This window comes from Dicentrarchus labrax, unplaced genomic scaffold (assembly GCF_905237075.1).
Source record: "Dicentrarchus labrax unplaced genomic scaffold, dlabrax2021, whole genome shotgun sequence".
NCBI classification, from domain to species: Eukaryota; Metazoa; Chordata; class Actinopteri; family Moronidae; genus Dicentrarchus; species Dicentrarchus labrax.
Window position 1 is genome coordinate 594,836 of NW_026136723.1, and position 13,555 is coordinate 608,390.

Sequence of the window (13,555 nt, forward strand, 5' to 3'; positions counted from 1 at the left end):
TAAGCCGCTTACATCGCCTCCACAGAAATATAAACGTCTAACCCTTTAGTCAGTATGGACGTCCTACACACAGGAACCATGAGCTCCAAAGGATCAGATGAGTGATTTGTAATTGATATGTTATCTGATAGCAGTTGGAACAGCAGCCACCAGAAAGAGGAGCTCACCTTCATCCAGTAAAGTTCTTCTACAAAGGTTCAACTGGGTTCATTGTGCTGTTAGATGCATGCTATCTTGGCAGATGCTGCTCCAGAGGTTCAATATCAGCTTCCCCCTCCTCTTTCATGTGGCTGTCTAACCACAGTAGTGAGTTCATGCTGGTTCAACCCAACCACACACACACACACACACACTTTCTGACTTCCCTCCAGTGGTTTGTAACCATGCAGATGGCTGTGAGTTGATTAGCTCAGGTTTTTTGTTTCTGACGTTTCTGCCTGCAGCCGAATACACAACGAAGGTGAACAGAACTGTTCTCATGACAACTACCTCCTTACCGGAGAAATAGTCCCAATATCATCACTGTTGACAGCTTATTTTTCACGTGGGCGAACTTTGATTCAGATAAAAATCATCACTGGTGGGAAAAAAACTCCCAAATCTGATTTTAAACTTTAATTTACTTTCAGCTTTAGAAAGAAAATACATTTTCGTATATATTTCACAGTTTAAAAATACAAAATATATACATTTCTAAAAGGTTTTATATCCTATCCTCCTAAAATAGCTGAATTTTTATAGTTAAATAGTCGTATTATGGTGTTGAGCAGGATTTAGATCTTTTACAATAACACAGAAATACTCTGATATAAGTAAAAGTTCTGCATTTAAAAATTATAAAAAAAGCACAAAAGTATTAACATCAAAATGTTCTTAAAGTACCAAAAAGTAAAAGTACTCATTTAGCAGAATTTCAGAATCATATAAATGTTATTGATTATGATTTTTAATGTGCGCATCACTTTAATGTTGACGCTGGTAAAAGTGACATGTAACAGTTTAATTTATATGATATTTTATACATATATTACTTTATATACTTATAGCTTATAAATGTCCCTCCTGGGGGTCAATGAAGTCTGTTTATATAACAATAAACATAATTTATTTGTTTATTTGTATCATTAATCTGAATCTGTACAGTATCTCGGAGTAAGTGGAGCACAAATATTCCCTGTGAAGTGCTGTGGAGTAGAAACAGACTCTACAGGTGCCTCACATACTCCAGTGAATGTACTCGGTTTGGTAAAATGCTGCTTTTGTTTGGCGTTTAAAGGATCTTGGATCAGATATTCTCAACATGTTTTCACACTGAGACACAGCCTCCCTTAGAACAACTCGTCTGTTTCCACCAACCTTCCTCTGAGCTGTGGCCCCCGTCAGCTTCCAGCACTAACAGGATATAAATGGTCTCCTGCTATCTAACTCCGACCCCGAACCACAACCTCCATCCCCTCGGAGCTTGTTTCACATAATTAATCCACTGTGTATATTTTTATCCGCCCTTTTCCTCCCACTGGGGGGAGGAGGGGGGACGCTGAAGTGGTTCCCTCTCTCTGACACATGGAGCCTGCCCCCCCCCCACACACACACACACAATAAGAGCAGACGTTGTGAGAGCTGCAGCTCGGCGTACGTCAGTGTCAGGAGGTCAGGTGTTGTGCACCTGGAACCCGCAGCCAGGTGAGTGGAACTCAACCATGTACTCATTTACTTCAGTACATATTCAAGGTACTTTATTTGAGTGTATAGTACTGTATACTTCCATCCCACTGCACCTCAGAGGCTAATCTTGTACCGCTACTTACCTTTCAGATTACAATCTCTCTCCTACTCTTTCTGTCCAGTGAAAAACCATCTCCACCTTCTGTTCCTGAGAGGCTAAATAAAGTATTTTAAAAACCCTCCTGGGTCAGCTGAAAGACTGAGACTCGTGGGTTCCCGTAGAACCCATTTTCATTCAGGTATCTTGAGGTCAGAGATGAAGGGATCTCTTTGAAAATGGACGTGCTAGTTTCTGGAGAGTTGGTGGAGATACCACTAACGTTTGGACCTATTTGACCTATAACACAGCCATTAGGACCAAACATGTCAGGCTAGCGTGTCGTAGAGAGGGGGGGGTTAAATAACGCTCCAAAGATGCTGTTACTGTGTATCGGGTCGATTTGGGTTCAGTGTACAGTTTATCAGTTGTTCTGTGCTGTTATTGTGCATTGAATATAATATAAAATATCCATTAAATATGTCACTTGGTGAGGGGTTGCCAGTTTCCTCCATTCCTTATTAGTTCCCCCTCTCTTTGTTCATTACTGCTAAAAACTGAGCTTTTTCCCGCCTTCTGGAGGGCGGCATGACAGGAAACGTTTGAGTACCACTGCTTGAAAGGGCCCAAACCATGCCAGCAAACTGCCCCCCCCCCAGAGCATAACTAGAAAGCCACTGGATCCCCTCAGTGTCCCCTCAAGCATTCAGGCCTGCACCGCTCTCTGGCTGCACGCCACACAACGCACTCGTGGAGAAGGGGGTTATTAGGGGTAACACCCCGAATCCACTGCACCTGCTCGGCATGTTTATTGCCTAACTGCACCGAGCAGTGGCTGCATCCAGTATGTTTCTCCTCATTTTATTTTAGTACTTTTCCCTTTAATTTCTCACCTGTAAAAGCAGCTTTGGTGCCACTTTGGTTGCTGTACTGACAAACGACCACTAGATGGAGCCATTTAAACACACTTGAAGCGATGGCTGCGTCTCAAGGCTGCAGGAAAAGGAATCAGGGGGAAATAATCTGAATTCAAAACAGCTCATGAAACTCGAATCACACATTAGTGGCGTCAAGCTGTTGTTTGTCACTCCCCCCCCCCCCAATGCATGCCAGCGTACGCACTCTCTCTCGCCAGCGTGTGAGTGACAGAGATTATTTTGGCCTCTTACTACTGGCACATTCCTGTCATGTATGCAGTTTGACAGCACTCTGTCACCAGAGAGGACTTGCAGGCTTTTCCAGGTCCTTTCCAGGAACTGTTGTTCCCACAGTGCAGCTGCTGGCGTCTGATTCATGAATCAACAGGAAACACATGATGTGGCTGTGTGTTTATGTGTGATTTACTCCTTTATTTCCTGTACAGGCCGTTATCATTGATGTTTTAGCTTTCAGATGGAGGCCAAGAAAAAAAACATGAACTACTTTTTAATGATTTATTTTTATCAGAAGGATTTTTTTTACAGAGTAATCCTAAAAAAAAGACCACCGACAGGATATATGCATGCTGTGTGGCTTAATAATAAAAAGTAAATACAGTTATCAGTACAGATAATATGTACTTTACAAGGCATAGTTAGTTAAAACAGCGAAAGGGAGGTGTGTTAATATTGACTGTTACATTATGCTGCTATTAACAGGTGAATAAATAGTGATAATTACATAAAAGAGTGAAATAAAGAGAAGCCACAGGCACAATAACAGCAAGGCAGCAATGAAAGAGGCCTAATATTGACTTTACACACACAAGAAAACATTTAAATAAAGATAAAATATAAAGATAGAGCCACTATAAAGACAGAGACTTCAATAAGTGAGTGAAGAAACGTACAAAATGTGACATTTAATTATATTTCTAATGTGCAAGATACACACGTTATTCTCACTATCCGGGTTCAGGCATTTAACACAATCTGTCAGGTTTATTCATCTTTTAATAGCGCTGCAGTTTTAAATGCAGTTTTGAATTCCTCTGAGTGTCTTGCAGTGCTGACTGTATGGATGTGAGTAGTTTATGATAAAGAAATGATCTTTGCTGCAGCCTTTAAAAGCACTAATCCACACAACCCCCCCCCCACACACACACACACACACACCTCCCTGTCACGCGGCTATAGCATGGGGAAACCTGTGGGCGGAGACTGTGACCTATTTTTAGCCAATGGGAGGCCGGGAGACGCAGCGAGTGACCTAGTTTCAGCCAATCACAGCGCGGCAGACTCACCGGTAGGCAGCAGTCGGCGCGTGCCGGAGCCATGTGCTTTCTCCGGTGTTTGAGAGCGCGAGAGGGAGATAGGGACACACCGGGGAGGAAAAACAGACGGTTCCTCCCCCCCCACCCTCCCCTCCCTCCCTCCTCCCCCTGCCTCCCCTCTTATTGTGTTTATGTGCTTTCATACAATTAAACTAACAAATTGTTTCTGCATGAAAAAAAAAACAAAAAAAAGAAAAACCGTTTAATTGATCTCCAATAATCGATTCTGAAGTCGCCTCGTGCAGCAGGTAAACAAACAACATGGAGGTTTGAACTGTTTTCACTGTCAGTGTGTAGAAAACTGGACAAAATGGCAGCTTCATGGCGACTGTCTGTCCGCTCACATGTGAACACCTGACCCCCCCCACACACACACACACACACACACACACACACACACACTCTTTATCTGAGCTGCTTATTCTGTCACGTTGGTGGTAAAAAAATAATCACATTTTCCCACATTTCTTAGATAAAGCAGCCGGTGGGGGTGCTGTGTGTGGCTGGGGTTTGGGTAGGGGGGGGCAACAACAACAACAACAACAACAACAATAACAACAACAATAACAAAGCAAACGCCTCAGCAGCAGAGTCACTCTCAGGCTGCGGTCAGGTTGTTTTGGCCTCGTTGTGTAAAATGACAGCGTGAGAGCAGAGGGGAGAGGGGCGTGGTGCGTTCAGGGGTCCATCCAGAGGGGGGAGGAAGGGGGGGGAGGAGGGGGTGCTCAGCCATTGGACGAGGCCGCCGCGGAGGTGTTGCGTTATATGCAAATGTGTGCTGCGTTCAGGTACCAGCCCGGAGCGACTCCTGCAACAGTTTTTCACTCAGAGGAAAGAAGATTTGTCAGCCTTCATTTTTATTGATTAATGAATGAGAAATACTTTATTGATCCAAGTTACTCACACAGTGTTAAATAATGTAAATAATACGTTAAATGTATTAGAGAGGTATCTATAAGTATAACAAACAAAAATAAAATGGAAATATAAATATAATACTGGTATGTCTGTGAGACTAATGATCTTTATGGAGACACGTTTGGAAAGAATTGGTGTTCACTTGACCTTGTTTTGGATCTTTGGCTTACAATTAAATGTCTCTTTTATTTAATGTTGCTCAGAATATGTCTGTTACACAGCTATGATTTATTAGATCTACTGAATCTGGTGAGAAAATAAACATTGGTGCTCCCTGGTGGGTACCCTGTTGTGTGTGCCTGTGGCCTTGTTCTCCTCTCTCTCTCTCTCTCTCTCTCTGTCTCTCCCCCCTTTCCTGTCTCCCTTAAGCTGTAATACAAAATAAAGGCATACAAAGTAGCCCAAATAATGATAATTTTAAAAGAGAAAAAAGAAGATTGTTGAGGCAGCAATAACAAATATTAATGCTTTAAACAGGGTTTGACTTCACTGGATGTTTATCTGTGCCGAGGTAATGAAAGACTGACTGACTACACTCTGTTCTGTGGCTGCAGCTACAGATTCATTCATGATTAATCAGCCAATTATTTTCTTGACTTTTGTCTATAAAATGTTAAAAATACACGAGGAATTCCTTTTATAATTTCCACAACCCAAAGGAAACATCTTCTCTGACTGACACCCAGAGGTTTTAGTATCGTACTGTCATTAGATTAGATTCAACTTTATTGTCATTGCACAAGTACTAGTACCAGACAACAATCATACAGCAAAGAAAACAGAGAAGCATCAAAGGTTTGTTCTGTTTGCTTAATAAATCATTATTTGCTTTGTTATTTTTCTCTTGTTGCAGCTGTGTCCTGATCAATCTGAATGATCTCCACCCAGATGAACATGGCTTGGTTCGCTGGTTCAAGTCCAGTATGGAGTTTGAACCGGTAGCTGGAGCGATGCCCCCTTGAGCAAGGCACACTAATTGCCCCTGAAGTGCTGGAATATGGCAGCCCACCAGACATGTTTCATGTCTCTAAGCCCAATGTGTAAACACAGAGGGAGTTAATACAGTATATCCCCCTCCTCTTGTTCTTCATTGTTTACCTGCAGGAGCAATAGATTATTTTAGTTGCCTACCGGATAAATAAACTTGTTTTTACTTCATTTGTGTTTTTGATATTTACGTGGAAGCTCATATTTACCAGCTTTTCTCCGTGCGCCGTGAACGCCGACCAGTGGATGTAAAGCGAAGGAGGGGGGCGTGGCCTCGGTATGCAAATGATCCACGCCCCCAAAGCCCCTGTCTCCCCCGTGAGCGCTGACGTCACACCCGCGGCCCGTGTTGGTTCCAGCTGACAGAGAGAGAGAGAGAGAGAGAGAGAGAGAGAGAGAGAGAGAGAAAGAGAGAGAGAGAAAGGGAGGGGAGAGAGAGAGAGAGAGAGAGGGAGGAAAATAAGAGCCATCAGTCCCATCTATCTGACTCTACTGGATATTATTATTTTTTGGGGGGGATCTTCTTTATTTCCTTCATCTTATATTTTCCGCTCATATTTAAACCAACTTTATTATTTGGTGTCTCTGAGACTCGATCCTCTTCCCGCACTCATCGCATGGGACGACAGACATCCGCCTTTATATCTGCTTTTATTTCTGTTGCTCATGTTTCTCCCTCCGGACTAACAGAATATAATATATAATCTATATATATATATTATCCTCCGAGCGATCAGCCGACGGACGGACGCACCAGCGGACCCGGACCCGAACCGTGAGCCACCGTTTTTATTTTAATCTCCACAAACTCTCTAAAAAAAAAGCAGAAACCGGGACTTCAGTCCTCCAGGATCCGGTCTTCCTGTGTCGGAGCTGAGTTAGTGAACTCCCGCAGGCTCCGCCGGTTCCGAGAGGATGAACTAGACTCGGTCAACATGGTGCCATTTTGGAGATAAGTCCCTCCACACACACTCCCCCCCCCCCCCCCCCCAAACCCCCCTCCCCCTCTCCCCTTGAAGTCCTTTTTTTATTTCGCTTCTTTTTGCACATTATCCTTCATGGGACGGGAACACCAGAGGGACGTCAGGTGGAGATATTGAGCGCGCGCACGCGTCACCTGCCCGCGCACCTTTTTGACAGCGCGCCTGTCAATTAGCGTCACTAATTGGATTATATCGATCTTGAACTCAACCATCTGCAGGTTGCTCCTCTGCACCTCCTTCTCTCCCCCCCCCCCCCCCCAGCTCCCCTACCTCCCCTAAAGTTATGTCAAGGCCCCTCGCTCAGCTTCTACCGCCGGATCTCCCTGCCGGGGCCACCAGCCCCCAGTTTGGGGCCAGTAACCCGGCTGGAAGTGGCCCCCAAGGTGGACACCTGACCTCCATGACCAACCTGAAGTCCCTGCTCCAGCTGCCAATCAAGGCCGACCAGAGAGGCACCAAGGACTGCTGCGAGATGAAAGGTGAGCGTGTGCACGTGTTTGTGTGTCTCTCTCTCTCTTGTGTGTGTGTGTGTGTGTGTGTGTGTGAGAGGTCCCTATAGGCAAGAAGAAACTTCTTAAAGGGCTAGTAAGGAAAATACCTCAGCCAACAAGTAGGAGTATCACAGAGAACTGTACTGTCCTATAAGCTCATTAAAATGTATAATGATACAGTTTCATTCAGTTAATGTTAATGTATGCTGTATGAGATTAAAAGAATCCACATTAAATGCATTAAAGATGGTTTAAACCTTAAATTAACCCTATAAATGCACCTTAGAGACATTTGAAGCAATATTATAGCAATATTTCAGTGATATAATGTGAAATAAAGCTAAAACTACAAGTTAATTCATCAATAAGTCGATTAATCAGTAAATATTTGGATAATAAATACATTTTTTTACATTTAAAAAGTAAAAAGGCTGGAAATTCTTTGGTTCAAGCTTCTCGAATGTGATCATGTGCTGCTTTTATTGCTCAAATAGGACATTATTATGTGTCAGCTGGTGCTCTGGGACGTTATAATGAGCAGCAGATTAATCAATAATCAATAGTTGCTGCCCTGATATGAAACACAAACAATAAGTGCATTCATTACAGCGCCTGTACTCCAGCCATACAGTGATTATTCATCGGTGTGTGTGTGTGTGTGTGTGTGTGTGTGTGCATGTGACTGAGTGGGTAGGTGTGATTGTAAAAGACAGAGGCCCTGCTTATCCACACACACACACACACACACACACACACACACACACACACACACACTTCAGCCTTCCTCCTTCTGGCCCACTGGATTGTTTTTTTTTTGTCTATGAAACGTTTCCTTTTTGCATTTGGTGGTGAAATGAAATGATCAGGAGGAAGAGGAGGAGGAGGAGGAAGAGGAGGAGGAGGAGAGGGTTTAAAAAGGAGAGCACACACACACACACACACACACACACACACACACACACAATCTGGAGTGGATGCCATCAGAGTACAGCAGCAGTTCGTTTGTGTGTTTGAATCTGTTTAAATAAAGGTTGGGATTGAATTGTTTCCCATCCACCAGCTGCCATGACAAATATTAACCAGGCTGCCTCTCCTTCCTCTCTGGCTGTGGGGATGTTATAACTCCCAGTCAGCTGCTGTCACACACACACACACACACACACACACACACACACACACACACACACACACACACGTTTTAACTTCTATTAAAACCCTAAAATAAAGACATTTCTGTCGCTAAAGAGTCGAAGCAACTGAACACCGAGAGACAGAAAAACAAAGCAATCACACAGTCTAAGTGCTGGTGGGGGCCCCTGGTGGCCTGTCGGTGTAACTGCAGCTCCTTTCTCTAGAGGAGGAGGAGGAGGAGGAGGAGGAGGAGGAGGAGGAGGAGGAGATGATGGTGAGCTCAGCTGACAGGCTCACCATGGACTCAGAAAGCAGCTCAGAGGCCCCGGCTAGCCTCATTGTCAGCGGCCTATAGAGCGCGCAGCCTCCCAGTGATAGGTGATGCATTCAGGGGTGTTAAAAGAGATGTTGTGATGTTTTTTTTTGGCTCTCTCGATCCCCCCCCCCCCGTTCCACAGCGCAGAGTCGGTGTTTCACTCCTTCGCCCTCCTGCTTTTTTCCCCTGGCTGGCTTTGTTTGACGCCTTCACAAACACCCACTCTATCTAGCACATCTCTCTCTCTCTCTCTCTCTCCTTTCTCTCTTGTCTGTCGTTCTCTCACACGTCTTTGAGTTTTTTCCTTTCAGTCTTCCTCTCTCTCTTCGTCCCTCTGCTGATTTACATTTTCTAAGGCTTTTGTCTCACCTCCTGCTCCTCTTTTCATCCTCCTCCTCTTCCTCCTGCCCTTTAAGGGATCTCCCCATTTGTTGAAGCCTGCAGGTGTCAGGAGATATTTTATTATTTTAAACATGTGTGCATTGAAATGAATAACTTGTGCCTTCATATTAGTAATTTATACTCTCAACTCACTTCATTGTCTTGGATCAGCTGTCGGGTTGCTGCGGCAGGAGCGACGTTACAGGTTGTTGTGGCTGGCGTTAGTGGCCGGCTGTCAGCTGTGAATTCATTCCTTCCTTGTTGATATTGTTTCCCTGGTCCTCTCAGCACAGCTTTTATACAATTATGATGTTACACAGTGAGGCTGTTATCTGCTATCTGCTGGGTTCATGCACCACTTTGTAGCTGTATGCCGTGCACAATGAACAGTGGATGAGTTGGACATTAGATGACATGGAAATATTAATCAGTCATTTGTTCACAATCTGTAATTACCTTTAGTTTCCGTTATCTTTGCCATCTTTTCACTCGTCTCTCTTATTGTCTACTTTCTTTACAATCAAACACTAACTAAAATACGGAGTTTGCTGATGTCGTGAAGCAGCGTGGGATCATGGGAGTTGTTGTCTTCACCACCATTATTGTCAACTGCAGTCAGTTTCTCCCGGTTAGGATTCCTTCAGTGTTCAGGAGGTTTTTGTCTGCCAAAGTTTCAGAAACAACCCGCTGATTAAAACTAGTAAAATCACTGAATAAAGCAGTTCCACTTTAAAAATCTGTGTTTCTCAGACGATGTTCAGCAGACAAAGAGCGTCCCGGAGGGGCCACGAGCCGAGCTGCTGCTAACGTTAACTCAGCTTGTTTCTCTGATAACTTAAGATCCAGACGTCAAATGACTAAAATCCTTCATCCGGTTCAAATATAGTCAAAAATAACCAAGATTTATAAAAGGTTTTGTAAAAAGAAAGTTGATTGAATGCAGCTTTTGGCAGACAAGAACGCTCAAGCATGTGCAAAGACAATATGACGCCATTGAGGACCAATGAAACACTGTTTGAACACTGTTGGCAACATTTAGGATAATGTAAATACACAACACAGTATCTATAGTAAGTCTTATAGTCTAATAGGTCTATTGTGTTTAGACATTTTAATGCGGAAATATACCAAAAAAAACCTTCAAAATATCACAAAAAGGTTTCTAAGATTTGGTGGGAAAGTTGGTGTATCGATAAAAACCCAACTGAGGAAAGAGCCATCAATGGACACTGAGGCAGTGATTTAGAGGTCTGGATTTGGACTAAATGTCTCCCACACTTTCAAAAAGATGAGATTTGTATCAAGCGAATCCTCTGGATCGTTCAGTTAATACCGCTGTTTCCGTTCTGTCCGTCTTCTGTCCTTCTTTCCCTCCCCTCAGTATCCACTCCATGGAGCAAAGAACAGACATTTAACAGAAGCTGGCAGGCAGATGAGGAAGATGATGACAGTAGAGAGATTATGAGGGACATGAATATGATGGCCTTGACTCTCTGCTCCATCCCTCCTCTGCTGTTTTCACGTTGTAATCCCTCTTTATGTTCTTTAATCCCTTTAAATTTAAATTTCCGGCCTTCCTGATGCTCTCTCTCAGTCTTCCACTTGTTCTTCTCGTTCTCATTACTCTCTCTTTCTCTGCCGTTCCCAGCCCAGTTAAATATGCTCTTTTATTACTATTTTATTGGCTTTTATTATTCAGCGTGCCATTTATTCAATATGCACTTTTGGAGGCATAATTCTTTAGAATAATATTATCCAAGGATGAGGGTACAAAACAATCACTCTGGTTCTCTCCGTGCAGCGCTGCGATTAAATCTGGTTCCTGGTCGACTTGCAGGAATTTCATTTATTTTGCTGGTGATGGTTTATTGATGCCTGATGTCTATATCTATCTTTCCATCAGACCCCCCTCCCTGCCTGGGAGGTCAGAGTGCAGGGTCAGCCAAGTCAACTTTATTTATAGATGCCTTTTAATGATTGCAGCTAAGTGCTTCACAGAGAGCAAAGGACACAAACGCCCGACAGAAAGCGCAGACCTCAGCCGGTGTTTATCAAACAGCAATGCAGCCCTCTGGAGCTCTCTGTTGATTGTTGTCGGTCTTTTAAAATGATTTTCTGACAGAGTGAGAACAAGATAGACACGATTGTGATGCAGCTTAGCGTTTGAGCTCCAGCTGAAGACGTTTCTTGATCTCACAGATGTGGATCACATCGGGAAACAAAGCGAGGTGTCAGTCAGACATCAGCCCAAAGAGGCAGAGCTTGTGGAAACAAATGTCCATTTTGTAGAGTAATGCACTCCGGTCATCCTTCGACACGTCTCGTGATGCGTTTAAAGACACAGTGAAATACAATATCCTCTTCTTAGATGTAAATATGTGTATATAACAATCATTTTTGAGTATTTTTATATGAAAAAACCCCTCTTTATTCTCTTCTAAAATGGAGAAATATTCCTTTAAAAGACTAATCTTGAGCTCGGTGGTGGTGACATTTATGCATCCAACATCCAAAGAATGTGGCTGAAGGCTAATTTATTCATTTCACCTTCACCCTCCACTTCCTAACCTAAACAATGAATTAAACTTTTAATTTGTAAGAGAAAACAGTTGTTATGTCTCCATAAGGTAACACAGGGTCCAGAGTTTAACATTTAGGAGGCTGTATTGTAAAGTGTGGAGGAGAAACTACGGTGGCTGAGACAATAGATCCTCCTCACTGTTACACACTGGTCCTTTAACACACACTGGACGCCATAAACAGACTTTATCTAAATATGTATCTGCTGGAATATTTCCCAGTAATCAATCTGCATGAAAACTTCTCCACAAGTGCAGCAAATTATTTATATCGTCACACACGTTGTCCAGTGTGGAAATGGCATGAAATGTTTTTTTTTTAATGTACGGTACATACAAACATCAATAAACCACCACCAGTTTGAGACTGACAGTTTCAATACAGTAAACAAATGAGACCATAAATGAGGTTAATCAGCGTCTCTCTCTGCGGTGAGAGTCAATCTGCTGGACTGTCAGAGTGGATATCGGACGTTATCAGTTCTTATCTTTCCTTTTGCCCTTTAACACAAACACAGGGGGGAAGGGGAGGAGGAAAAGTTTAATTACCCTCTCCGATCAGAAAGAGCTTCTCAAAACATTCCTCATCCTTCCCTCCCTCCAGACAAAGACAAGCCCGTGGACTCTGATGAGGACTCAGTGGGGGTCAACGCCGGAGGCCCCGCCGGTGCGGGAGGAGCCCCTGCGTCCGGTGCGTTGCGGCCCAACTCCCAGTCGGCCTTCCTGGGCCCGCTGCTGTGGGAGAGGACCCTGCCGTGTGATGGAGGCCTGTTCCAGCTGCAGTACATGGACCTGGAGGAGTTCCTGACCGAGAACGGGATGGGGATGCACAGCAATGGGCCCAGCTCCACCAGCGCCCAGATCCCTTCCCAGGTGAGACTGATAGAGAGGTAAAACACATGCAAACCTCACCCAAACCCCCCAAACCTCAGCCCCTTTCAAAATGAACACCCAACTCCTTTATGGAGGTAAAAACTGTTTAAATGTCACTCACTGCATTCAAATATTTTCCCCCCTCTCCTCCCAGAGCTCCCAGTCGGCGGTGCCCAACCAGAGCTCCCAGTGCCCTCCCACCTCTCCTCCGCCCTGCTCCTCCTCTTCCTCTTCCATGTCCTCCTCGTCCTCCTCTTCCTCGCTGCTGGGACTGGAGACCGTCCAGCCGCAGCCGCCGCCACCGCCGCCACTGCCACCTCAGCAGCAGCCGCCAGGCATGATGGGAGGACCTGAGTGTCTACACGGTGAGTGAATGTGAACATCAACAGAGGGCTGGGAAGAGATTTTAAGTGCAGTTTTATTCCATTTTAACCCATTTAGATGAACATTTGATTGAATTTTTCACAAGTTAATACTTTTTCCATGAATATTTTACTTTATCCGTCACTCGGAGCTGGTAAGAGAAGTATGTAGGGATGTATGGAAACTTTCTGGTGAGAAATCAGAAAGTTTTTCTCACTGTAGTTCCTGAGAAGTTGATGGCGAGATTAAAATTGACATCGTCACGTGAGAACATTTGTGCACCAGCAAATGCAGTCAGACATATATGAGGCTGTACATGCAGAGGCCTTAATGGGATCTGGCACTAATGAGCACACAGACTCATGATACATTACATTAACTAACCCAGTTCAACCACTGGACTCCTTCAACAATAACCAAAGGAGGGTCTTCTCTAATTATCTCTCTGATAAACGGCTGACACCCCGTTCGGCTCCCTCCAACAGCTTGTTTTTTTCATCCGTTATATATTCATAATTTA

At 43.9% G+C, this 13,555-nt stretch overlaps 1 protein-coding gene across 1 annotated transcript in view; it reads left to right on the forward strand.

Annotated features, from left to right (window-relative positions):
- Positions 1 to 6,918: 6,918 nt before the first annotated feature.
- Positions 6,919 to 13,555, forward strand: part of dbpa (D site albumin promoter binding protein a) — a 28,953-nt gene continuing 22,316 nt past the window's right edge. Inside the window, exons 1-3 of the mRNA XM_051391081.1 lie at positions 6,919 to 7,380; positions 12,404 to 12,672; positions 12,827 to 13,037. Of these exons, the coding sequence (XP_051247041.1) occupies positions 7,185 to 7,380; positions 12,404 to 12,672; positions 12,827 to 13,037 (676 nt within the window). The 5' untranslated portion in view covers positions 6,919 to 7,184. The remainder of the gene's footprint in view (positions 7,381 to 12,403; positions 12,673 to 12,826; positions 13,038 to 13,555) is intronic.